General features: G+C 51.7%; 1 protein-coding gene across 4 annotated transcripts; it reads left to right on the forward strand.

Moving 5' to 3' along the window:
• The first annotated feature begins 439 nt into the window (after positions 1-439).
• CX3CR1 (C-X3-C motif chemokine receptor 1) lies at positions 440-17,595 on the forward strand. Of its 4 annotated transcripts, none has more exons than XM_060638289.3 (2): positions 440-1,439; positions 13,080-17,595. In XM_060638289.3, exons 1-2 carry the CDS (start codon positions 1,194-1,196, stop codon positions 14,157-14,159), a joined length of 1,326 nt encoding a protein of 441 aa, XP_060494272.3. In that variant the 5' UTR covers positions 440-1,193; the 3' UTR covers positions 14,160-17,595. The 4 variants fall into 4 exon arrangements, with proteins under 4 accessions (XP_060494272.3, XP_060494273.3, XP_060494274.3 ...); XM_060638290.3 differs by lacking the exon at positions 440-1,439 and adding an exon at positions 1,769-1,888; XM_060638291.3 differs by lacking the exon at positions 440-1,439 and adding an exon at positions 1,895-2,197.
• Positions 17,596-24,031: the final 6,436 nt, after the last annotated feature.

Below are 24,031 nucleotides of genomic sequence, written 5' to 3' on the forward strand. Positions count from 1 at the left end.
GGACAGCGAAAGCCGTTGTGTTAGCGTCAAGGAGGTGGGCTGGCAGCCGGTCCCGCCAGCCGGGTGAGGTGCGAAGGGGAGAGCAGCCCCCACAGGCACTGGTGGGGAGGTGGTTAGAGCAGGGTGGGACCTCCGGAGGGGAAGGGGAAGGGGCAGGATCTTGCCCGGGCCATGCTTACTGGCCTGGGGCTGAAACTCCCAGTGAGCAGAACCCACAGAGGGGTCAGGCGCGCAGTTTGCATTTTGGAGGAGAATGGTCAACGGGGGCAAATGGCAAGAGGCGTGAGGGCCACCGATGCAGACCCTGGCTGGGGACAAAGACGCAGAGCATTGGATCGCAGAGGCGGTCACTGACGGGCGGTGGGAGAGGCTGTCCAGGAAGACGGGACAGCTGATGAGGATAACGGTGCAGTGGGTGAGGTTGTCCGGGAAGACTGTGTGACTGCAAGAGAGAGAGAGAGAGAGAGTCTTGGCAGGATCCCAGAGAGGTGCTCTCGGAGAAGCAGGAGGGGAGTCACAGGCAGGCGAAGGGAGGCCGAAGCAGCTGGCCCCGCTGGGTGGTCCCTGAGACAGGTGGCTCTGGGGTGGGGATGAGGAAGCGCAGGCGTGGGAGTGGGGTGCCGCAGCCTCCTGGCCAGAGGGAAAGGAGGAAGGGAAACCGAGGCCGCAGACTTCCTCAAATGCCAGCAGGTCAGTCGCCCAGCCGGCAGAACCGCCGTCCCACCCACAGCTCGTCCTGGGGTCCTGGCGGCCGGGACTGAGGAGGCCGGGTGGGGAGCACACAGCACAGCCCTGCCCACAGAAAGACACAGCTCCGACGGCCACAGCAGTGCAGGGGCACAGGCTGCAAGATGGGCCGTGAGGAGCCAGGCAGGCCTCGGAGGAGTCCCCTGATCCTTTAATAAACGTGCCAGACCCCAGCCAGGCCCCAGGGGAGGGAGGGATCGGCAGTAGAATTTGCTTGGTAGGTGAGCCAGGCAGGTGGTCCCGGGCAGGCACCGGCTTCGAGCCAGGGCAGGCAGCAGGAGAGTAGCCCCGAGAGTCAGGCCCAGCTATTCCCCGTCCGGCGGAACGGGGCGGGCTGTGGGAGACGGTGGGGACAGAGCCTGCCCCGGTTTGTGGGTGAAGCTTGTGCCCGGCACACATGCGCCTCCGGCTTGACCGGATGGCCTAGGGAGGCCCTGAGTGCCTTGATGGAGGGAGGCGAGGGGAAAATAAATCAGAAGCCCCTATCAGGTGCCAGGCACTCACTAAGTGCCTTTTGTGCCGATGCGTCTCAGAAGCCACGCACTTGCCAATCTCCTAAGAATTTCATCAAAATGCAGCCTGATTCAGTGGCGGGGCCTGAGGTGCCACATGTCTGTAAGCTCCCGGTGCCTGGGGCCTCGCTTTGGAGAGAGAAGCTGTACTTCGTTTCATCCATACCCCAGGGCAGCCGGGTGAGTACCGTGGGCTCTCTTTTCACACCCAAGGAAACTGAAGTACAGTGGCTTTGGGTGGCTCACGAGACCTACGCTGTTTCCTGTCCTCCCCGCCACAATGGGGGCAAATAACACAGCCCCCACACCGTCACGTCCTCCAGTCCCCTGCTTTGTGTGTCCCCCCAGACTCAGTCCCCCAGGTTTGTGAATTCAGACCCTCCTGCCATCAGCTGGCCTCCAGCCTGGAGCTTCTGAGCTCGCCTGCGGCGGTATCTAAAGAAACCAGGCAGGCCTTGGAGTGAACCTCACAGGAAACCAGAGACTATTGGCTAACTTTGCAAATAAAGATGCCCTCGGCGGGGGGGCGGGTGGGAAGGGAAATACTCCGTGACAGACAGACGGAGGGACGAGGTGGCTGATTGTCACAATTGCCAAGTCCAGAAGTTCCCTTCCCAGGCCCAGCCCAGGTAGGAAACAGAGAACTGGCCAACACCTGTGGGCTCGCGGGTGGGGCACGGTGGTCAGAGGTCACCGTGGGTTACAGATGCTGGTTTTCGCTTTACGTGCTAAGAGGGACCACTTTCCGGAAGATGTTGCTGCCGAAGGGCCAAGGGGCTTGAGGGGTGGCGGGAAGCGTGTGATCAGACCATTTGGGACGCGCTCAACGCGGGGTGCGATTACAAGCATCAGCACTTACATGCCAGGGACGAGTAGACATTGCCCTGAAAACAAATGGCATCTGGATGAGAGTGAGGAATTATTAGGCGCTTTTTAAGGTAAATAGTAAGGAAGTTGTTATTTTGTATAAAAAGAGTTCTTATTCTTTTAGAGACTCATACTTACCTGTTTATGGGTGAAATGCTATGATGCCTGGATCTGTTTTTAATTAATGTAGTAGGGTATGAAGTAGGATTGCATGGGATAGTTAGTGACCATGAGTTGCCAATTGAAGCTATGTGATGAACCTGGGGGCTCTCTCTGCCTTTATGTAGGTTAGAAAATGTTATAATAAAAAATGTTTAATGTAGAATCTGCATTTTAGTTTTTATTTATTTTTTCAATTTTTTTTCAATGTTTATTTATTTTTAGAGAGAGACAGAGCGCAAGCGGGGGGATGGGGGGCAGAGAGAGAGGGAGACACAGAATCCGAAGCAGGCTCCGGGCCCTGAGCTATCAGCACAGAACCCGATGCGGGGCTCGAACTCATGAGCCACGAGCTCATGACCTGAGCCCGAGTCAGATGCTTAACCGACTGAGCCACCTTGCATTTTAAATGTAAATATAACTATGCTTAATACGGATATAGGAATAGGCATGGACATTGGATGGGAAAGGGCAAAAAGCTAGCTGTGGTTGATTTCGGGAAGTTGGATGGTGGAAAGTTTGGTTCTGTCTTGTTTTTCCTTTTCTTCCTGTGCTTTTTGGGTGCCTCCTGCATTTTTTTATAAAGAGCACCACTGCATTTCCAGCGACAACCATTTTAATGAATAAATCGCTGACACAAATTCGATGCTCGATGCCGTTGTAATCACTCTGAGGACACGGCCTCAGAAGGTTCGTGCCGTGGGAAAACCATCTCAGAAATTATGAGCGGACACACATATGGGTGCAAGAGAGGAGGAAACACGTTGAGGTCCGATTGACGACTGGCCGGACCCGTCACTTCTCATTACTTGACCTTTATCTCACAGGTTCTGTAGTCTGCGCTCTGTAGGTTGACAGCCGAGCTCAGAGAAAGGCCAGGGAGCTTTAGGATTTCCCCTCCTCCAGAAAAGTTCATTTTCTTTTTCAAATACGTTAAAGTTTATTTGTGTGTTTAGAGAGACAGAGAGTGCGCGAATGAGCAGGGGAGGGGCAGAAAGCGAGGGAGAGAGACCAAACTCCAAGCAGGCTCTGCACTGCCAGCACGGGAGCCCCACCAAGGCCTCGAACCCACAAACTCGGAGATCATGACCTGAGCCGAAGTCAAGAGTCTGACGCTTAATGGACTCAGCTGCGCAGGCGCCCCCCTTTTTCCAAGTACTTTCTTCTCGTTTTAAAATTTTATTTATTTTTGAGAGAGAGAGAGAGAGGGCACGTGCGCAAGCAGGGGAGGGGCAGAGAGAGAGGACAGACAGAGGATCCCAAGCAGGCTCTGCGCTGACAGCAGACAGCCCGGCGACACGGGGGCTCAAACTCACGAACCGCGAGGTCATGACCTGAGCCGAAGTCAGACGCTCGAGCGGCTGAGCCACCCAGGCGCCCCCTCAAATGCTTTACACAGAAAACTCAAGGTAGAAAACAACATGACCCCAAGAGAAAGAAGAAGGTTGGATTGTGTGAGAAGCAGACGAGAAAGTTCCCTGGGGAAGCTTCTGCGGGGCAGGTCAGCCCATGCCCGGGGTTGCCTGGGAGGGGACTGGGCCCTGTAAGAGGATGCAGGCAGGAACTGGGCTGCTGAGCCTTGGGCACCACTGTTTGTCTGCCTGTCTGTCTGCATGTCCGTCTGTGTGTATGCACGCAAGTATGGTTCCACGTCTTTTGCCTGCCTCTTTGCTTGGCTTCATTTTCACGCAGAGAATCAGGGCAGGACGTGGCTCTTGCCCGCCCCCCAGGGAAGGGGGCACCGACTGTGTGTCAGCCACACGCCCAGCCATACCCCAGCCGGGCTCCATGGCCGTCACTCTCTGCTTCACAGTGGGTAGGAGAGGCAGTTGGGCTTTGGAAGCCCTGACTCTGCACCTGACCTTGCTAAGCCTCGAGTCCTGCTTTAAAATGAATACCAGCCATGAGCTGAGAATCGCTGAAGGCGAGTGACGGGTAGAGGTCGAATATCTGTATCAAGGGCAAGGTATATCCAGTTCTGACCACACCGTCTGGCCCGTATTTGGTGCTCAAGAAACAATATGGGTTGTCATTGTGGGAAGCCACGGATCGGAAAGTTTGTGCGCCTTAAGACCACTAAGCACGTTCAAATGAGGTTACGAGGGGCCGGGAGGAGGACGTATGCCAGAGCCCATCAGGTCAGAACCAGCATCCACTCCCCAACCCATCCTCCCCCAGGAGACCCCTCATCGCGCACCCCGCCCCCCTCCCGCCCTGGGCCGGGTTGTAGAAAGGCAGCACTATTGGGGAGGGCCCCACCAGAGACCCTGGCCTCAGAGACCGTCCATCTCAGGGTCTGGGCCATTCAGCTACCCCCTCCCCAGCTCAACCTCTGACCTGGAACAGAGGCCGCGGCTACCCGTTTTGTTCAGGCTCAAATATTTCCCGCTGAAGGTGTTCAGAGCCAGCACCCTCCGTGCACGAGCCAGACAGGGAGGCGGACTCCTGCTGTCCAACAACGGGTCACAGTTACAAAGAGGCACAGCCACGGTGACACAGGCCAGGTCTCCGCTGCCTTTTCCGGGAACTTGCTCTCGTTCCCAGCAGCACAGTCCAGGGATTCCAAGGGCTTGCAACACTGGCTCTGCCCGGGAGGGCCAATGCTGGCGCTTCCGGCCCAGTCGTGATCCTGCCCGCCCTCCCTAGGGGCTCAGAAAGGCACTGGCTGCCGAGGGCTGGAATTCTCTCGGCCCTGCAGCCACACCTCCTCCTCCGGTCTGGCCAAAAAGCAACTATTTCGGATTATGAACCTTTGTAGGGAAGGAAACCTAGCTCGCGTCTCTTTAAATGTTTTTCTAAAGTAGTTTTGCAGGCCCTCTTTGTCCTTTTCCTTAAACCTATGTTCCACGTCAAATACAGCACGCTCAAAGAACAGTGTGCAGGTTCACGACTTACAGATCAATCTCGCACCCAACCTGCAGCCAGGCAGCAGGAGAGACCCAGGCCGGCCCCCACCCAGCGGCCCCCCCTCACTTGCCTTCCTGACTGCCACCCTGCCCTCCCCAAAATCCCCACATCCTGATCGTGATGGCCATTGCTCCCTCACTCGTCCTTAGGGCTTTACCCACCTAGATGTGCATCCCTGCACAATATGCATTGCTATTGCCCGCTCCTGACCTTTATATGCACGGATTCACATAGTCGGTCTGCTCTGGAGTCTGCATTTTTAAAATGCATCCGTGCCGTGGGAGATGTGGATGAACGCAGGCAAATGTTCGCGGTGGCGTTGTCCACAGAGACCTCGCCCTGCAAGCCAGCCAGGAGTACGACGGTGAGGTAGGTAATCGTGGACCGCTCCACGATTGCCTGCCTATACAGCAATGGCGATGAGCGGGCTTGACCCTAGGGAACATGCCTATGCTCAGTGCCTTCGGCTTCAGTGGCCCCCCCCACCCCACACCCGCCCCTGCTCCCCCCCTCCACCTTCGTTTACCTGGAAGATTGCCCCGGCTTCAAGACTCAGCTGAAACGATCCAGTCCCTGGGTCTCCCCCAGCTTTTCTTCTGATAGTCTGCTACTGAACAGTAACCGCAATTCCCAGAGACTGTATCTTAGCCACGTTTACCTCCATAGAATTTAGCACAGCACCTACTGTTGGGGAAATAAAATAAAAACTAAGATCTCCAACCCAGAAAAAAACTCTCACAGAGATAACAGAGAAAACACCATTACTGTTAAACAGACAGGCCACCAGAATGTGATGGGCATCGCGGACAATCCGCTGAGAGACGGCAGAGATGGGGGGAGAGGGAATCTCACCCTTTCGTAGGGCCCAGCGGTTAGGATCCCTGTGGTGAGAGAGCACACCTAGTTCTCAGCCACACACTGTCATCCTAACTCTACCATGATAACTGAAGGGACCGTCTGTGATAGCTGGCTGGCTTCTTGCAGAGAAGAAATAGACTCCTATCTTTAAGACGGGAGGATTTTGGCAATTTGAAGCAGAAGGGCACCCACCCAAGTTAGGCTCCTACCCTTCCAGAGAAACTGGGAGACACAGGTGCTAATTCTTGATGTTTATATTTCCTTTTTTTTTTTTTTAAGTTTATTTATTTTGAAAGAGACAGAGACAGCGCGAGCGGGGGAGGGGCAGAGCGAGGGAGAGAGAGAAGCCCAAGCAGGCTTCGTGCTGTCAGCGCGGGGCCGGATGCAGGGCTTGAACCCATGAAACCGCGAGATCATGACCTGGGCCAAAACCAGGAGTCAGGGCTCTACAGACTGAGCCACCCAGGTGCCCCTTGATGTTTATATTTCAAAGAAAGGAGCCCCAGGCCCCTGAGAAAGATTCCTGGGACGTAAAGCTGACAAAAGAAGTGATCACATTCCCAAAAGGATGCATGTCCTCATTTCAAAGAGAGGAGAAAACACTCCAGTGATGAGTTTCCTTTTGTTTTGTTTTTCTTTTTAATTTTTTTTGTGTTTTATTTTATATTTGAGAGAGATAGCGAGCACGAGCAGGGGAGGGGCAGAGAGACAGAAACAGAATCTGAAGCAGGCCCCAGGCTCTGAGCTGTCAGCACAGAACCCGACTTGGGGCTCAAACTCACGATCAGTGAGATCATGACCCGAGCCCAAGGCAGACGATCAGTCAGACGCTTAACTGACTGAGCCCCCCAGGCGCCCCCAGCGACGAATTTCCTAAAGCAAATGCCCTAGGAATGAGGAGGCAGAGAATCTCTTCCCTTATTTTCAGCAGGGAGAATTAAGCCTCTTATTTTGAATTTTTATTTGTCCTTACAAAGATACATAATTAGCTTAGTTAATAATTTATTTAAAATCCATCTCTTCCTCAATTACCAGAAAAAAGCCCTAAAACATTTCTTTTCAGAATTTCACAGTTTGGCAGGGACGAATAAATACCACAATGTGCTCGGAAGACGAAAGGAGAGGGCGGTGTGTCCAACCCAGAGCAAAAGCAGCTTCCGGAGAGGGGTGGCTCACCCAGGAGGCTCTCGCCTCCGGTCTGGCTTTCTCCTGTTGCTGCTTCTGACTTGGGGTGTTTGGCCCGTGCAAACGCTAGAGGGCGGGTAAGGCCCTGTGGTCGCAGGTAGATTGGTTGCCGAGGTGTAGACAGCCGCTCTGTTTACTTGCACGGGGGACGGGCTGCGAGGTGCAGAATGTGCCCTTCTAGCTCCTTGGCGTGCAGTTCAAGGCCCTTCCACCTGTCCTTCTTTTGCCCTCTCATCCTTACCTCTCCCTGCATCCCCCAGGGTGCCTCTTACAAAATCAGCTGTCCTTGTAAGTGGGAAAACCATCAGGACCTGGGAAAACCCTGTGCCCAAGCGGCCAGGGGTGTGGGCTTGGGGGCCACACTGGAAACCTTCCTCTGTAGGCCAAGGTGAAGATTTGTCAGGGCTGAAATCGACTGATCCAGATGGAACCTCATCTGAACTCGGGCAGGCTGTGAGCCCAGAAGCGTCATGTTCCCTGGGCAGGTCACTGAAGAGTCACTTCTCGTGACACTAAGCCGTGCTTTTACCGCCCCAGGACGCATGTCGTGCTTAAAGACTATTTCCTTCTGTTTGGTCCTTGTCGAAAAATTAAACACGCCAGAAGATCTGGCGTTGCGTTTTGTGAACTACATCCGTGTCACCGTGTGTTTGAAGGCAGGAAATGAGCTGAGCCTACAGCCTTCGGCCTCTTCTTCTCCAGAGAAAAGGACTCCAAATTTCCTTGCCACCATTGATGAGAGCTAGATTCGGGGGTCCGGCCGTGAGGACTCCCTAGTTGTGGCTGGAGAGGAAATGTCCCCGCCTTCTTCATTTCCTGACTGCCTGCCTTTTGCCTGACGGCCAGACTACCGGGTTCTGAGTCCTGAGGGGAGAGACCCGGGGAAAGTGTTCGGACTCGCATCGTGGACCATCTTCTTTGGCGGGGGAAGGAGGGGGCTGTGTCTACTATTTCTCGTTCCAACTCTAGAGAAGTGGTCCACAATAGCCTGCACACTCCTCCTCCAAGAGGGAAAGCCTGGGGGCGAGGCGGGAGCATGGCTCTGTGGAGAGATACACCTGGTTCTGCTGTTCCCTGGACAAGCTTCCCCGATCTCCCGGAGCCTCTGCTGGCTCATTTGTACGGGAGGGACAACCATCGCATGTGGGCCTGTAGACAGAATCGAAGAGGGGCTTGTGTATGGAGTGTGCTAGTCCGTGGGCACCGAAGAAGGGCAGCCTCCTCTCCTTCCACAGCGGGCTCTCCGAGGATAACTTCAGGCTCTGGAACATTCTCAGGCTCAATGGCACCCCCACGAAGAACGACGGGGGCAGGGCTCTAGCAATCTGTACTTTCCTCTAATTCCCTTTGGTTCAAAAGAACAAAAATGATGGGGCACCTGGCTCATCGGTGGCTCAGTCGGTTAAGTGTCCCGCTTCGACTCGGGTCATGATCTCACGGTCCACGGGTTCGAGCCCCGAATCGGGCTCTGTGCTGACAGCACAGGGCCTGGAGCCTGCTTCCCATTCTGTGTCTCCCTCTCTGTCTGCCCCTCCCCAGCTCTCACTGTCTCTCTCTCTCTCTCTCTCTCAAAAAAGTAAACAAACATTAAAAAAGAAAATTAAACCACAATTTTAGCGGCATTTAGACGGAGCCTCTAACCCGGTCTTCACTCAGGGGCCTAAAAAGCCATCAGCGGAGACCCCAGAGGGAAAACCACCAACTGGCCAAGGAACGTAAAACACAAGAAGACGCACAGGATCCAGCAGGCAGTAAGCAGGATGTGAAGGCAAAAGATGGGGGAAGCGGCCCGAAAAGGATGTGGGACTGAAGAGGAAAGTGGACTTGGGCCACTTAAATGAAAAGGGAAGTAGAGAACAGGGAAGCTGATTGGAAACACTGGGTAAATGATGACCCCAAAAAAGTTAAAAAATAAATGAGCAGGCCTGAGAAAAGGAAGTGGGCCAGAGTTGGGGGGGGGGGGGGGGGGCGGCGGGCAGCAGGGCAGGATCGGAGAGGGAGTGAGTTTATACTTGGGTGGGAAACGCATGTGCGCTCAAACTCCGCTTCTGGGTTCAGCACAGACTCCTGCAGCTGGACAGCATTTAGCAAAACCTTGACTTATGGGAAGAGAGGGCGAGGAGGCCTGAGAACGGCCGGGAGGGGTTGTGTGCTTGCTGGCCACAGCCCTCAGCGGGTGCTTCACCCCAACACCTATCCTTCCTCTCGCACCCCCATCTGTATGACACCCGGCTGATGAGGCCCCGCGGAGAAAGCTTATCTGCTTGGATCCCTCACTCGGTTCCTGGTGGCCTCGGGGGCCTGGAAAGCCCGTGTCCGGCCCATCAGACCCCCGGCGGCCCTTCAACCTGCCCCGGAGACCACCCTCGAGGACTGTCCCCAGCTTTAAGCTCATCTCCCAGTCCTGGGACATCTCAGAAGCTCCAGGAATTAGAGGATCCACCTTTCCCAAAAAGTTCCTTCCCTTGATAAGGCTACCAAATTCAGAGGAACATTCAATGCACGAGGCATCCACTAAGCGCTCAGAGTTCAAGCAAGGGCCGCTGGCCTGGGATCAGGAAAGACACTTGTGTGCCCTGTCGGCACGCCTGGGAACCGGACAATTAAAAGGCCACCGTCATTACCAGTCCCACAGGGCAATTTGGAATGAAGGTCTAGGATACAATACTTGTATTCCTACAAGTATTCCTGGGGCATTGGCTCTGTGCCAGGCCCCTCCCTCTGTTGAACACTGGTCCACAGAGCTGAAGGAGACACCGGTCCTCGCTCAGGAACTCCCAGTCTCGGGCAGGACAGACAGGCTGGCCGCGTGTGAGCCCCCGCTGCAGCCGTGCCACAGGCCAGCTGTGCGGCCTTGAGCAAGTTACTTGCCTTCTCCGAGTACATCTACTTGTCCATAGGGATCGTTATCCTTTTACGTGCCGGCTCCCGTTTATTGAGCATGAACCACAGGCCTACCATATTAGACTGTCTGCTTACTTATTTCATCTTCCATGTAACTCGTATTTTTGTTCATTTTTAAAATGTCAAGGGAATTAAATGAAAATCCCCCCCCCACACACACACACAGGTAATATGTGTTTAGCAATGAGCCCGAGAACTGAGTAAAAATTCAGTAAAGGCTTGTTTACCCTCCCCTTTGCCCTCTCCCCCCAGAAAATCTGAAAAGAAAATACCTGTTATTTCAGGGGAAAAAAAAATAAAAAGAACTTTACAGATGGGATATCCACAACGCCTAGGGTGGGAGTGAGCAGCACAACGGTTCACGGGAGACCCGGATGGTTGCAGAGGTCCAAAGTGCTTCTGTTTCCTCACCACATGCATTTATTTGAGTGCCTGCTGTATGCAACACACTGTGCCGGGCACAATCCTCGGAATGGCGCTGTGGGCAGACGTGAGAATGAGTCCCAGTCTTGCAGATGAGGGACGTCAGACTCAGAGGTTCCAAGTTCATTCGAGGTCACTTGGCCAGAGGGCAGACGTGAGATTCAGCCAAGGGAGAGCCCGAGCCTGCCCACCTCCCCGCTGTCCCTCCTCGGTGACCCAGGGACTCCTGCTCGATTTAGAGGAGATCCCTGTGGACAGGGCACAGTGCCAAGGGTGGAAATTAAGCCTATTTCATGCAGATTTGGCAAAATCAGGCCAACCCACCAGCACAGTTTCTGGGCTGCAGGCCCCAGCACAGGCACGAAGAGATGCCACACAGTCTCATTGTCCTTGGCCTCCTGTCAAGGCCAGCTTCGCCAGCTCCTTTCCCTGGGGGAGAAGGGGGAAGGCAGAGGGTCGTAGCTCCAGGATCCCTGACTTACGACCACTGAGGGCTTGACTCATTCGCTCCTACACGGCTGCACGTCTGGAAAGACGTTCAGCAAGCCACCTGCACGCAGGTAGGAATTTCCCCGTCTCCCCATATCTCCGCTCGAGCCATTTCAACCTGACATTTGTGTAGCTCACAAAGGGTAGCATCTCAGCCATTTTCTGTGGCTGAACTTAAACATTATTTTTGTTTAAGTTTATTTATTTTGAGAGAGCGAGAGAGCGCACGCAGGAGGGGCAGAGACAGAGGGAGAAAGACAATCCCCAATGGGCTCTGTGCTGACAGCGTGGGGCTCGATCCCACAAACCCATGAGCCCATGACCTGAGTCAAAATCAAGATTCAGACGCTCACGGCGCCTGGGTGGCCCAGTCGGTGGGGAGTCTGACTGTTGGTTCCAGCTCAGGTCATGATCTTGCAGTCCCTGAGTTCGAGCCTTACACCAGGCTCTGCGCTGACAGTACAGAGCCCGCTTGGGATTCTCTCTCCCTTTCTCTCCCGTGCTCGCTCACTCACGCTGTCTCTCAAAATAAATGAATAAAAACTTTAAAAAAAGAGAGAGAGATGCTCGACTGACTGATTTAGCAATCACTGCTAAATTTAAACGTTGTTGATTAAGGTCACAGCCAGAGATTTGTCTCTGAGAAAAGGGTATTGGCTGCTGAAAGCCAGGAACGCATACACTCTCCCTGGAGATGCTGGGAACGTCAGCCCAGGCTGAGAGGGCCCAGGGCAGAAACGCTTAACCCTCTTCGTCCCAGAAGAATCTGGATAAGATGCAAAGATGGGCCAGAACACAAAGCGGAGGCTGCGAGGGCGGGCCCTCATTTTGAAAGAGACACAGTCTGGGCAAAACCAGTGTGAAAAGGAGGCAGCAGGGTGTGGACACTCCCTTGGTTAAAAAGTGCGAACTTTGCTTTTGGTTGTGGTGGGGAGGGAGGCAGTGACAACCAGGAGGCGTGCTATGAACATTCTTAGGGTTTCTCAGGGGCCAGTCTGTGGCATCACAAGGAAGAGGAGGAGGCCTCCGAGGGCCAGGGGGAAAGGGGAGCCCTTGCAGCCTCTGGAGTGAATAACAAGCGAGCCCTGGCTAGGGAGGAGGGGGAGGAATGCAAAGTGTGACTTCCCAACCCGTGCAGAAACGTCTTCCCCTTCAATTTTTGTTCTGAAGGAAGCAGGGATTAAGAATCATGGGGAAGACCAGGCCAAAGTGAGGGCAGGGCTGGTAATTACGGGGTGAATTTGCCACCCGGGCCCAGCACAGCAGGCTACTGGAGCACGGTCCCCCAGACGGGCTCCGCACCCCTTTCATGACCCTGTGATGGCAGTGGTGGCACCCTCTTCACTTGACCTTGAGGGGTGGCCGTCTGTGGCTGTCTGCTTAGAACCAAAGCATTTCCGACTTTTGACGCTAACCCCAGAAAAGTCCTGGGAAAACGGACACGAGGCGGTCACTCTAGAGTGTATGACTCTGTCTTATCCCTTCAGGAAGAGAAGGACCTGTTGGTTCCAAAAGGAAGGGGAAGAGAAAGGGATCTCAAAAACAAAGATGAGGGGCTCCGCGTACAGGTCTGCTCGAGGCTCTGGAGAGTATCTGAGACCTCTCTCTTCAGTCTTGGCTTCCTATGGGACAAATTGGGATCCAGAGGGTGGAGGGGTGGGGATAAGGAAGGAAGCGGAGAATCGCTTCGGGGAAGTTTGGACTACAAGAGTGAATTATGGCTGCACCCCCACCATACGACCCCCTGTTCTCCACACCCATAGTCCTCTCTCCCACTACTGACACCCTGGTCAACCTTTTGGATAGACGTTTGAAGATCCAAGAAGAAAAGATCTGCCTCAAGCTTTAAAAGGTCTAGATTCAAACGTTAGCTGAGCCGTTCACCGGATCCTCTCAGACTGGGAAGCGTATCAGTTAGGCGCCCGACGGATACTTGTTTCTTTCAGCCTGCCCATGCGTGGGGCCAGCTAGAATCCCAACTGTTTCTCTGAGAACTAATACTGTTATTTGTTTTCCTCTCTGATCCAGGCCGTCGCCATGCCCACCCCCTCCCCCAAATCAACTTTGGAATACTTTGAGTACGATGAGTCGGCCGAAGCCTGTGATATGGGGGACGTTGTGGCCTTCGGGACCGTCTTCCTGTCCATATTTTACTCCCTTGTTTTTGCCTTTGGCCTGGTGGGAAATTTGCTGGTAGTGTTTGCCCTCACCAACAGCCGGAAGCCCAAGAGTATCACCGACATTTACCTCCTGAACCTGGCCTTGTCGGATCTGCTCTTTGTAGCCACGCTGCCTTTCTGGACTCACTACCTGATGAGCGAGCAAGGCCTTCACAACGCCGTGTGCAAACTGTCTACCGCCTTCTTCTTCATCGGCTTTTTTGGAGGCGTATTCTTCATCACTATCATCAGCATCGACAGGTACCGGGCCATCGTCCTGGCCGCCAACTCCATGAACACCCGGACCGTGCAGCATGGCGTCACCATCAGCCTGGGCGTCTGGGCGGCAGCCATCTTGGTGGCAGCACCTCAGTTCATGTTCACAAAACAAAAAGAAAACGAGTGCCTTGGCGACTACCCTGAGGTCCTGCAGGACCTCTGGCCCGTTCTCCGCAACGTGGAGGCAAATTTGCTTGGTTTCCTACTCCCCCTGCTCGTTATGAGCTACTGTTACTTCAGAATCATGCGGACACTGTTTTCCTGCAAGAGCCACAAGAAAGCCAAAGCCATTAAGCTGATCTTCCTGGTGATCGTCGTGTTTTTTCTCTTCTGGACACCCTACAACATCATGATTTTTTTAGAGACGCTTAATCTCTATGACTTCTTTCCCAATTGTGACATGAAGAAGGATCTGAGGTTGGCCCTCAGTGTGACTGAGACAATTGCATTCACCCACTGTTGCCTCAACCCCTTTATCTATGCGTTTGCTGGAGAGAAGTTCAGAAGATACCTTTACCACCTGTATAGAAAATGCCTGGCCGTCCTGTGTGGTCATCCTGTCCACGTCGGTTTCTCCCCGTCTGAATCACAAACGAGCAAGCGGGAAAGCATTCTGAGCAGTAATTTTACTCACCACACCAGTGATGGGGATGCGTCCATCCTTCTCTGAGGGGATCCCCAAAGCCTTGCCCCTCTAGAGAGCCCGGAGTTCCCAAGCCTGCCACTGAATAATGAAGACAGACTTTTTGTTTGTTTCTTACATGCAAGACATGACAGACCGAATCCTCCAAAACAACCCTGAAGCGTTTCTGAGCATCGTGCCCAAAATTTGAGGGATAAGGGGTAGGCACGTCTCTAACTGCAAATGTCAGAGCTTTCTGTTCACAAAGGACAAAAATTCAACTCGCTGTAGCTTAGCTAAAGAGGAGGCGGGGAGGATTATTCACATGGTAGCGTGAGCAAGAGAGTGGCTGAGCCCTCAGAGTATGTAGAAACTAGGGCTTGAGTCCAGCTAGAATTTTCCTCTCTAGGGCTCTCAAATCTCTGAGTGGTGACAGAGCTCCCAGACACAGCTTCGCCAACAGAGTGGGACTGAGAACCACTCCTCTCTGGTCCCAAGGTTAAAATTCCCAGGGAAGGGCTCTCATTGGCCGAGTTTGAATCAGATGCCCCTCCCTGGACCAGGTTGTGGTATTCACGCGGGGGAGAATAGATAAGATGGAGGCATCCATTCCAATCTCATGGTTAGAGGTGCAGGAAGAAATATGTCCAAGAAGCTGGGGGCGGGGGGGGGGGGGAGGGCGGTACTATTTTGACCCAATGGAACAAGAGCTGCCCACCTACCTTCCCATGTATCTGGCCCAGCCTCCTCACTGATCACACCAGCCAGCACGCACCGCCAGCCTGCTCTTCCTTAAACCCTTCTCTATCATGCCTCCAGACCCGCGAAGGCAGTCCAGTGTCCCCTGCATCCAGTCCGAGACCCTCCATCATGTGGTCCCACCAACAGGTTCTCCATTTCGTCCCCTTCCCCAAAGAATCCAGCCTCTCGGCCAACCGGATCTCTTCCATCATGCATCATCACCTGCTCCTGGGTGCAGGGAGATGAAGAGAAGGCACCCTGACCCAAACTGACAAGGGATGGTTTCCAATCCCACCTTTGTCACTTGCCAGCTGGGTAGCTCGGGGCCAGCCCAGCTTCAGCTTCCTTATCTGTACAATGGAAACCATGGTACTTTTCACATAGCGAGCCTCCTTCCCGGCATGAGAAACCAGCCACCAGCCCTTGCAGGTGCCACACCTCTTCTCTGGTTTCCAGACCTCGGCTTTCCCCCTACCTGGTGCACCGCTTACACGGCAAACCTGCCTTGACTATCCCTTTCCGGTCGCCTCACGGCAAACCCCTGCCCATCCGGAGAGAACCCCCATCCTTCATTCCAACTTGGAGAGCCAAGGTCACAGACACTTTCACGTGTTTAGAGCTGAAAGCATCACGTGCAGACCCTTTCGTAATCTATTTGTCTCTTAACATCAGACCCCAAACGGTTCTCGGTTTCTATGTAGTTTTGTACTGTTTGCTTTAGAAGGCTCTGCCAGGCTGTGCGCTGGTCGAAGGCAACTGACTCATCTCTGTATTTCTGACACATCCTTGGGAGTCACCATGTTGGTTCAGTCGGTGATAGAATGAATCGTGTTGCAGCAAGAGCACGTCTCCCGCTTTGCTCACCATTGTCCTGTTGATAAACATTCCGCTTGTTGCCAGTATTTAGCAAATATATATTTCACAGCACTTCGGTCCGCGTAATTTCCTTTCTCCTCTTCGGTTATTTCCTTTGGATGGATTCCTCCATCATGGGGATAACTGGGTCGAAGGGCACAGCAAGGTTTTGGCTTTTTTTTTTTTTTTTTTTAATTTATTTTTTTTTAAGGTTTTGGCTTTGACCCGTAACACGGGAAATCGGTTTATTGCAAAATCTTAATTGAGCATGTATGGCACGCAACATGTAAGCTCGGATCCTGAGCGGCCCCAAAGGTAAGTGAGACCAGGCCTCTGCCCTTCGTCACTTAACATTCAAGTGCAGAACAGAGAAGTGAACAAGAAAAAACACTTTGCATGAATTGGTAACACAAGAGCCGTCTGACCTGAGTCTTTAAGGGTGAGGAGCTCTCCAGGCAATGGAGGGGATGGCATTCTAGGCTCAGTGAATGGCATATGGAAAGGAGGTGTGTGAGGGCATGGGGATCTTAACATGAGAAAAACATGTGAATTTCGAAAGGCATTCGGAGCAGAGTGGGTGGGGAGAGTCTTCTGGAACATTGGCTCAAAACAACTAACAAGAGGGGCGTATTCTCCCCAGGCTGTCCACAAGTTTTCTCTACTGTTACTTGAACCTCATTGCAACCTTGGGGTCATAAAACTTTCAATGAAACTTTAACTTGTTTCTGGACTCCCACGAAAAGAGGGAAACATTCTTCTGGCTTGAGAAGTAAAAGTGGAGAGACAAACACTTTCATGTCTAAATGAACATTCAATTAGTATCCTAAGAAACGGTCGCTCATCCATTTTGCTGAATAAGACAGAATAGGGAGAAAATAGGGAAGTTCACTGAAAACCCTAAACAGCAATGATGTTGGTGTCTAAATAAAGGAAAGCACATTTGAAAAAGACAGTTGGCCCTAACAGCACAGCTGCGGCAAACCCACGACTGCTTCTGAGCTCTGGGCTTCCCCAAAGTGGAGGGAAACGGTGGACCCCAAAGGCAGAGAGACATCTGTGACTGAGTCCCAACATATTAACTCTGTCCCCTTGGGCAAGTTACTTGACATCTCTGAGGCTCAGCTTCCTCATCTGAAAGAGAAGAATAAAAGTGGGGCTCACCTCCTCGGATGATCATGAAGATTTCGTAGGATTGCCTCCACAGCACACACAGTGCATGCCTAGCAGAGCAAACTCAAATAAATGGTGGTGACTGTTGTTATTTTTTACCTTCTTCTTCTTATTAGATTGAACCTTTCCCAGTGAAGAAACTCATGCTCTCTTGTCCATGCCTCCTTGCTCTCCTGAGTCCCAGAATCACAGAATTTTAGGTGCAGGTAAGGGGCAGGAGACCCAGAGAGGGCCCGGGGCTGGTCCAAGAGGTAGATCTCTTGAATCCAAGTCTATGGATTTTTTTTTCCCCATCTCAATAACAATACGGACCAATCCTATGATAACTGTAGTTAACAATACTGTGCTGCGTATTTGAAAGTTGCTACGAGAGATTGAGTTGCTAATAAGATTTTTAAAGTTCTGATCACCCGCACAACGTTATAACTGTGTGAGGTGATAAATGTCTTCACTAACTTTATTGTGGTAATCGCTCTGGAATATATTCGTGTATAAAATCACTATTTTGCACACCTTAAACTTACAGAATGTCATCTATCAATTATACCTCAATAAAGCTGGAAAAAGATACAGACCAACCCTGCCTCCAAGAGCAGAGAACACAGGTGGGCATGCAAAAGAAAAAAAAAAGAAAAATCCAGAAGGAAGGTCTACAGGTGGATGACTGAGGCAGGGAGGGGAGATCTGCCCTCCAGAATGCCGAGTTTAACAGAATCAAGCCAATCACAATGACCGGTGCAGCCTGCGTGGGGCAGCTTTTGGTGACAGCTGTTCTGTGACATCAGTATCTCTAATGACGATGGTCACCAGACAGCGGCTTCTCAGCCAGGATCCCCAGGGGCAAATCTAACAGCAGAATCTGGGTGGTAGACAGAGCCTCCGCTGCTCCGCTGAGAAGGGCCACTGTCCAGGGATGGCAATCCACTGTGTCTGCAGTATATACAGGTCAGGTGAGCTTCCCATCGTCTCTCTCCGAGAGTCTACCCCTGAGCACCCAGGGAGAGAATTCACCTCTGGCCCCGCGAGGCCAACAACTGTGCACGGGGACATGGCAACTTGACTGAGAGGTCCACCTTGGGAACCACCTGATCCCTAGATGATGTCTCATTAATGCCCTCCAAGTTAGGGTAGTCTGTCCCAACTGAGAAGTTAACTTTCTTCTCCACCCACACCCCACTCCCCTGGCCCACAGGGAGCACTTTGGTTTCAACATGACTTGTAATGTCGTTTGCTTGACTAGCTAAGTTGGCAACCCTATGGTGGGCCACCCGCAAGTGGTATTATGGGAGAGCGGGCGACAAAAGTATTTCTTAGCAAATGAGGACATACCCAGTTTCTCTTCAAGACACCCTCCATCCATAGGAGGGCCAAGTCGTTTTCTCAAGGATACGGGCGCCACGTTTCCATTTCTGTTGAATAAGACAGCTGTTAGGCAACAGCCACCGTTGTTCCTCCACAGACACACCCAGACGCTTGAGAAACCACAAAACATGCTCAGCAGGAAAATTACTCTTTGACTTCGTATTTCCTCCTTTATTTAGGTAGGAACAAAAATACATTTTAATTTGCATTTGAGTACTCGGTCTTAAGAGTGTTCCATTTTCAATGTGTTTGTTTTATATTCTTTATGACTTTTTTCTGGACGTAAGAGAAATGCCTGGTCACAGAAAATACAAAACAATAAATGAATAAAAAGTTAGAATTACACAATATTTGCGGGGTGCCTGGGTGGCTCAGTCGGTTAAGTGTCCGACCTCCGTTCAGGTCAAGATCTCACGGTTCGTGAGTTCAAGCCCCAAGTCGATCTCTGTGCTGACAGCTCAGAGCCTGGAGCCTGCTTCCGATTCTGTGTGTCCCTCTCTCTCTGTTCCTCCCCCACTTGCACTCTGTCTCTCTCTCTCTCTCTCTCTCTCTCTCAAAAATAAATAAAAATTAAAATAAATTTTTTTAAGAATTACACAATATTTCATCTCTCTAAGAATTGTTTAACACAGACATGGTTTTCTGCCATGTTATTCTCTGCAGGTATAAATTTCAGAAAAGATTTGAGATCATAACATGCATATAGTTTACCTTACATTTTTCACTTAACATTATAGCATAAACATTTTCCCATGTATTAAACTCAAACATGGTTTTCAGTGATTACACATCAGTCCATTCAGACTTTAGCCAAACCCCTACCGATGGACACAGAGGCAACATCCAGTTTTCATTATTATGTACAACACTGTGTTAAACATAAATCTTTGTGCGTATCTTTGATTGTATAAGAGGAATTATTGGATCAACGGATTAAAGCGTCTGTGGGTCTTTTGCTAGCTACTGCAACACTGCTTTTCAGAATGATGACACCATGTAGGTAATGCTCCAAGAACCCCACTCCCTGACTTTTTAATGTTTATTATTGAAAGACAGAGAGAGACAGAGCGTGAGCAGGGGAGGGGCGGAGAGAGAGGGAGATACGGAATCCGAAGCAGGCTCCGGGCTCCGAGCTGTCAGCACAGAGCCCGACGAGGGGGTCGAACTCACAGACCATGAGATCGTGACCTGAGCCAAAGTCGGACGCTCAACCGACTGAGCCACCCAGGCGCCCCTCCCTGACTTCTTAGTGCACCCCCCACCTTCCCAAGCTTTGGGGTCAGGACATTACAGGCTTTTGTTATTTTATAAAATACTAGCTACTGACTTCAAAAATCAGAGAAAGAGAGAGAAAAAAAAAGACCTCTATTTCTGGGGTGCCTGGGTGGCTCAGTTGGTTAAGTGTCCAACTTCAGCTCAGGTCATGAACTCACTGTTCATGGGTTCGAGCCCTGCATCGGGCTCTGTGCTGTCAGCTCAGAGCCTGGAGCCTGCTTCAGATTCTGTGTCTCCCTCTCTCTGCCCCTCCCCTGCTCATTCTTTCTCTCTCTCTCTCTCTCTCTCTCTCTCAAAAATAAATTAAAAATAATTTTTTAAATTAAAAAAAAAAGACTTTGGGGCACCTGGGTGGCTCAGTCAGTTAAGTGTTCAACTTCAGCTCAGGTCATGATCTCACGGTTTGTGGGTTCAAGCCCCACATGGGGCTCTGTGCTGTTGACCGCTCAGAGCCTGGAGCCTGCTTCCGATACGGGGTCTCCTCTCCCTCTTTCTGTCCCTCCCCTACTTGCACTCTGTTTTGCTCTCTCTCAAAAATAATAAAAATAAACATTAAAAAAAATACTGCCATTCCTGAGAGAAGGTAATAAGACTGTTATTTAGGAGAGAGAAAAGGAAAAAGAGACCAGGGGGGGTTTATTTTTATTTGTTACTTTTTAAGTTTATTTATTTTGAGGGGGAGAAAAAGCATGCACACGAGCAGGGAAAGGGGCAGAGAGAGAGGGGTGGGGGGAGAGAACCCCAAGCAGGCTCCGGGCTGTCAGCACAGAGCCCAAGGTGGAGCTCGATCCCGCAACCTGGGAGATCATGACCTGAGCCGAGATCAAGAGTCAGATGCTCTGCCGACTGAGCCACCCAGGCTCCCCAAGACAGGGGATTTTTACAAGTGAACGACAACATCACAAAATCCGTTGTTTTAAGGAAAGACTGTGTAGTGCTTGGATTAAGGGGGCACAGGAGAGGCTATCTGAGTCGTAAAACATCTGGGGGAAGGAGGAGTGGGGAGTCACCGTTTCATAATCAAGGACTAGAGTTTTGGTTCTACAGAATGAAAGAGCTGTAGAGACGGAGGGTGGTGATGGTCGCATATCATTAGGGAGCGCACTCAATACCACTGATCTGCACACTTGAAAATGGCTGAGACGGTACATTTTATGTATATTTTAGCACAAGAAAATGTGGGAGAGAAAAACTCCAGCAGAATCGAGGAGGAAGGAGGTGGTGACACTGCTTCTGGGGGTGAGGGCGGGGAGGGTCTTAGGGGGAGAAGTAGGTCTGAAGAGGGCACCCAGAGAATCCCGGTGCACCTTGAGGGTTTACAAAATTCACATCTTTTTTTAATGTTTCTTTATTTTGAGACAGAGAGACAGAGCGAGCATGCACATGAGTGTGGGAGGAGCAGAGAGAGAGGGAGAGAGAGAATCCCAAGCAGGCTCCACACTGTAGGTGCAGAGCCTCACTCAGGGCTCGATCCCACGAACTGTGAGATCGTGAGCTGGACCGAAATCAAGAGTAGGACGTTCAACCGACTGAGCCCCCCGGGTGCCCCCGAAAGATTCATGTCTGTCCAAGATAAACAATCTGCAAAAGGCAACCGAAGGGAGAATTTATTCCAGATTTAGCCTAGTTGGTGGCAGGGAAGTCTATTTTCAACACAGCCCCTGCCATTTTGGATAGACTTCGAAGTAGCTGTCTCAGTGTCAGGGAGAGCTCGTTAACCTGCAAAAGGAGAAAAGGAAAAAACGAAAACAAAAACAAAAAACAAAGCACCCACGACTTTATTTCCATCTCTAGTAAATTCTCTCCAGGATGCATTTCGCAAACTGTGTCTACCTTATCCAGCAGTGAATTTCTTAGAAATCCAAGCCGTAGTGGCTTTCAGATGCCCTAGATCTTGGGCTTCTGCCAGCAGATCCAATGCTCAAGTCAGCCAGGGAAATCCATCGATGCCAACTCCAAGAACCCTCTGGTGAATCCAGGTAGCCCTCTTTGGGGGCTGGAGGATGCCCAGCTGGGAAGCTGGGAAGCCCGGTACCAAAAAGGCTGATTTACATCTTTATCGGGAAGGGAAAAGTGCCCGTTTCAAGGCACCTTATTTCGCTGAGAAGTAGAGGGAAGCAGAAAAGAATTCCCACAGGCTCCCCAAACCGCCCCCCTTCCTGCCTACATGCAGCCGTTTCCCACTTGCGTTTCTTCCTCTCTGGTCTCCGTGGAAGGATTTTCTCTGCTCTGGGCTAAAGCCAAACCCTCCACTTGTGCACGAGATCCGTTCCCTCCTACCTCCTCAAGGGTTGGATTTCTGCTTCCTTCCCTGCCGCGGGATTCCCAGTGAGCAGAGGAACAGGCCAGAATGCCTCTCATTTTTAGACCCTCCTCTGGACTCCGTTTCCTCCCCACTTCTGTTCTTGTTCTGATCTCTTCTCCATTTAGAGACACCCAAGGGGCATCTCCAGCCCCTGGGCCCCCAGCCTGCCTTGCGCTTCTTCCCCGTCACTCACCCAGACACTCCTGGCAAAGTCCTGGATGCTGTCCGCGTGGCTAGGTCAGCGGGTCCACGATCTGGCCCACCCCCACTGACCTATGGGCAGAATTGACAAAGCTCAGCCCTCCCTCCTCCTTGAAGCACCCTTTCCATTTGGTCCTGGAGATGCCACTCTCTCTGCTGCTTATCCCTCACGGGCTGCCCTTCCAGTCTTCTTCTCTGGTTCCTTTCTGCCTCCCTGACCTCCAAGCATCAAGGGCCTTGAGATGACTTCTATCTACGCTCGCTCCCCCGGAGAGCTCAGCCAGCTGCAAAGCTGTAACCACCTTCTCTCTGCACTGACAACATCCAGATGGTTTTCTCCAGCCCAGACTGCTCTGAAGTCCAGACGTGTGTGTTCAGTTCCCTGACCACGTCCCCCGGATAGACAACAAGCGTCTTCTGGCACTCATCACAGAACGCTGCAGACTTCACTGGCTCTGTAAATGACAAGTCCATTCTTCCGGTTGCTCTGGCCAAAAACCTTGGCGTTCTCCTGGACGCCCCTCTTTCCCTGAGCCTCCATTCCCAACACACCAGAAGATTCCAGCCCGCACTTTTTTTTTTTTTCAAATCGATTCTGTATCAGATTTTCTGCCACTGCCCCATCGTCCCACATGCCACCGTCTCTTCCCTAGACGACTCCACAGGCTCCCCTGTCTCTGCTCCCACTCCACAGTCCATTCTCTGCCCTGGCCCCGGGGGTCATCTTAAATGTTTCAGTCGGATCACGTCACTCCTCTACTCGACATCCCCCAACGGCTCCCTCCTCCCCTAGGATGAACCCAAACCCTCTTCTGAGATCTAGGAGACCTGTAGGACCTAGCCCTAGCCTCCTTTCCAGTCTCGTAGCCCAAGACTTTCCTCCCACACTCTGTTGAGTCACATGGGCCCCCGAGCTCTTCCGGAAACAGGCAGAGCTCTTCCCTACCACAGGCCATTTGCACTTGCCCCTTTCTCTGCCTGGGAGACTCTTCTGGGGGGAGCCGGTGGGTAGCCTCTTTTATCAGATCTGTGCAGGGCTCACTGTCTGGCTTCACTCAGCCTCTGCTTCAGTATCACCTCCACAGATAGGCCTTCACAAATCTCCCCATTTAAAACAGAGCCACACATGCATTTTCACCCTCCCCCTTTTCCTGGATTTCTTTGTTTTCTTACCCTTATCTCTCCCTGACACTATATTAGATATTTGCCTATTTCTTCTTTTTTTTTCTTCAAATTTTATTTTTAAGACAGGGAGTGCAGGGACACCTGGGTGGTTCAGTCGGTTAAGCATCCGACTTCAGCTCAGGTCATGATCTCACAGTCCATGAGTTCGAGCCCCGTGTCGGGCTCTGTGCTGGCAGCTCAGAGCCTGGGCCCTGCTTCTCATTCTGTGTCTCCCTCTCTCTCTGCCCCTCTCCAACTCATGCTCTGTCTCTCTCTCTCAAAAATAAATAAACATTAAAAAAAAATTGAAGAGCTTGTTATGGAGGAAATAGAATCATCTTTTGTCTGTCATTGATGCTACAAATATTGCTCCCTGATGTCACCTACTATTTTTCTACTTCAAACGTCAAAACTCACAGTGGTTTCTCTTTTCAGGTGACCCTGCCTTGTAGTTGATGGAGATCCCTCCCCCCATTCTGTCAAGGTTGTGTTGAGTCCTGCTTCGTCTGTGGTGTTATTTGGCATTTTCACCTTTTCCTATGCATTCGGTCGCATTTTAACGAAATATTGCAAGGGGCCGCCCCAGAAGCTGCTAGCCAGACGCCATTGAACCCTAAAATGACTCTCGGCTACAGCATGGTTCTCGTGGTTATTAATGTAAGTTGATCAGAGGCCGCAGAAATGACGCTGCATTAATTCATCGCTGCTCAAAGCATGGGCGGATACATGCAGGCTGGGGAATGACGGGCATGGGACGTCGATGCCAATTCTTTGGAGTATTTATCACACTTGGTTTGGTTACTTCCTAAGGGCATCCAGGTATTTGACTTGAAGAGGCACGAACCAG

The sequence above is a fragment of the Panthera onca genome, chromosome C2 (assembly GCF_046562875.1).
Source record: "Panthera onca isolate mPanOnc1 chromosome C2, mPanOnc1 haplotype 2, whole genome shotgun sequence".
NCBI classification, from domain to species: domain Eukaryota; kingdom Metazoa; phylum Chordata; class Mammalia; order Carnivora; family Felidae; genus Panthera; species Panthera onca.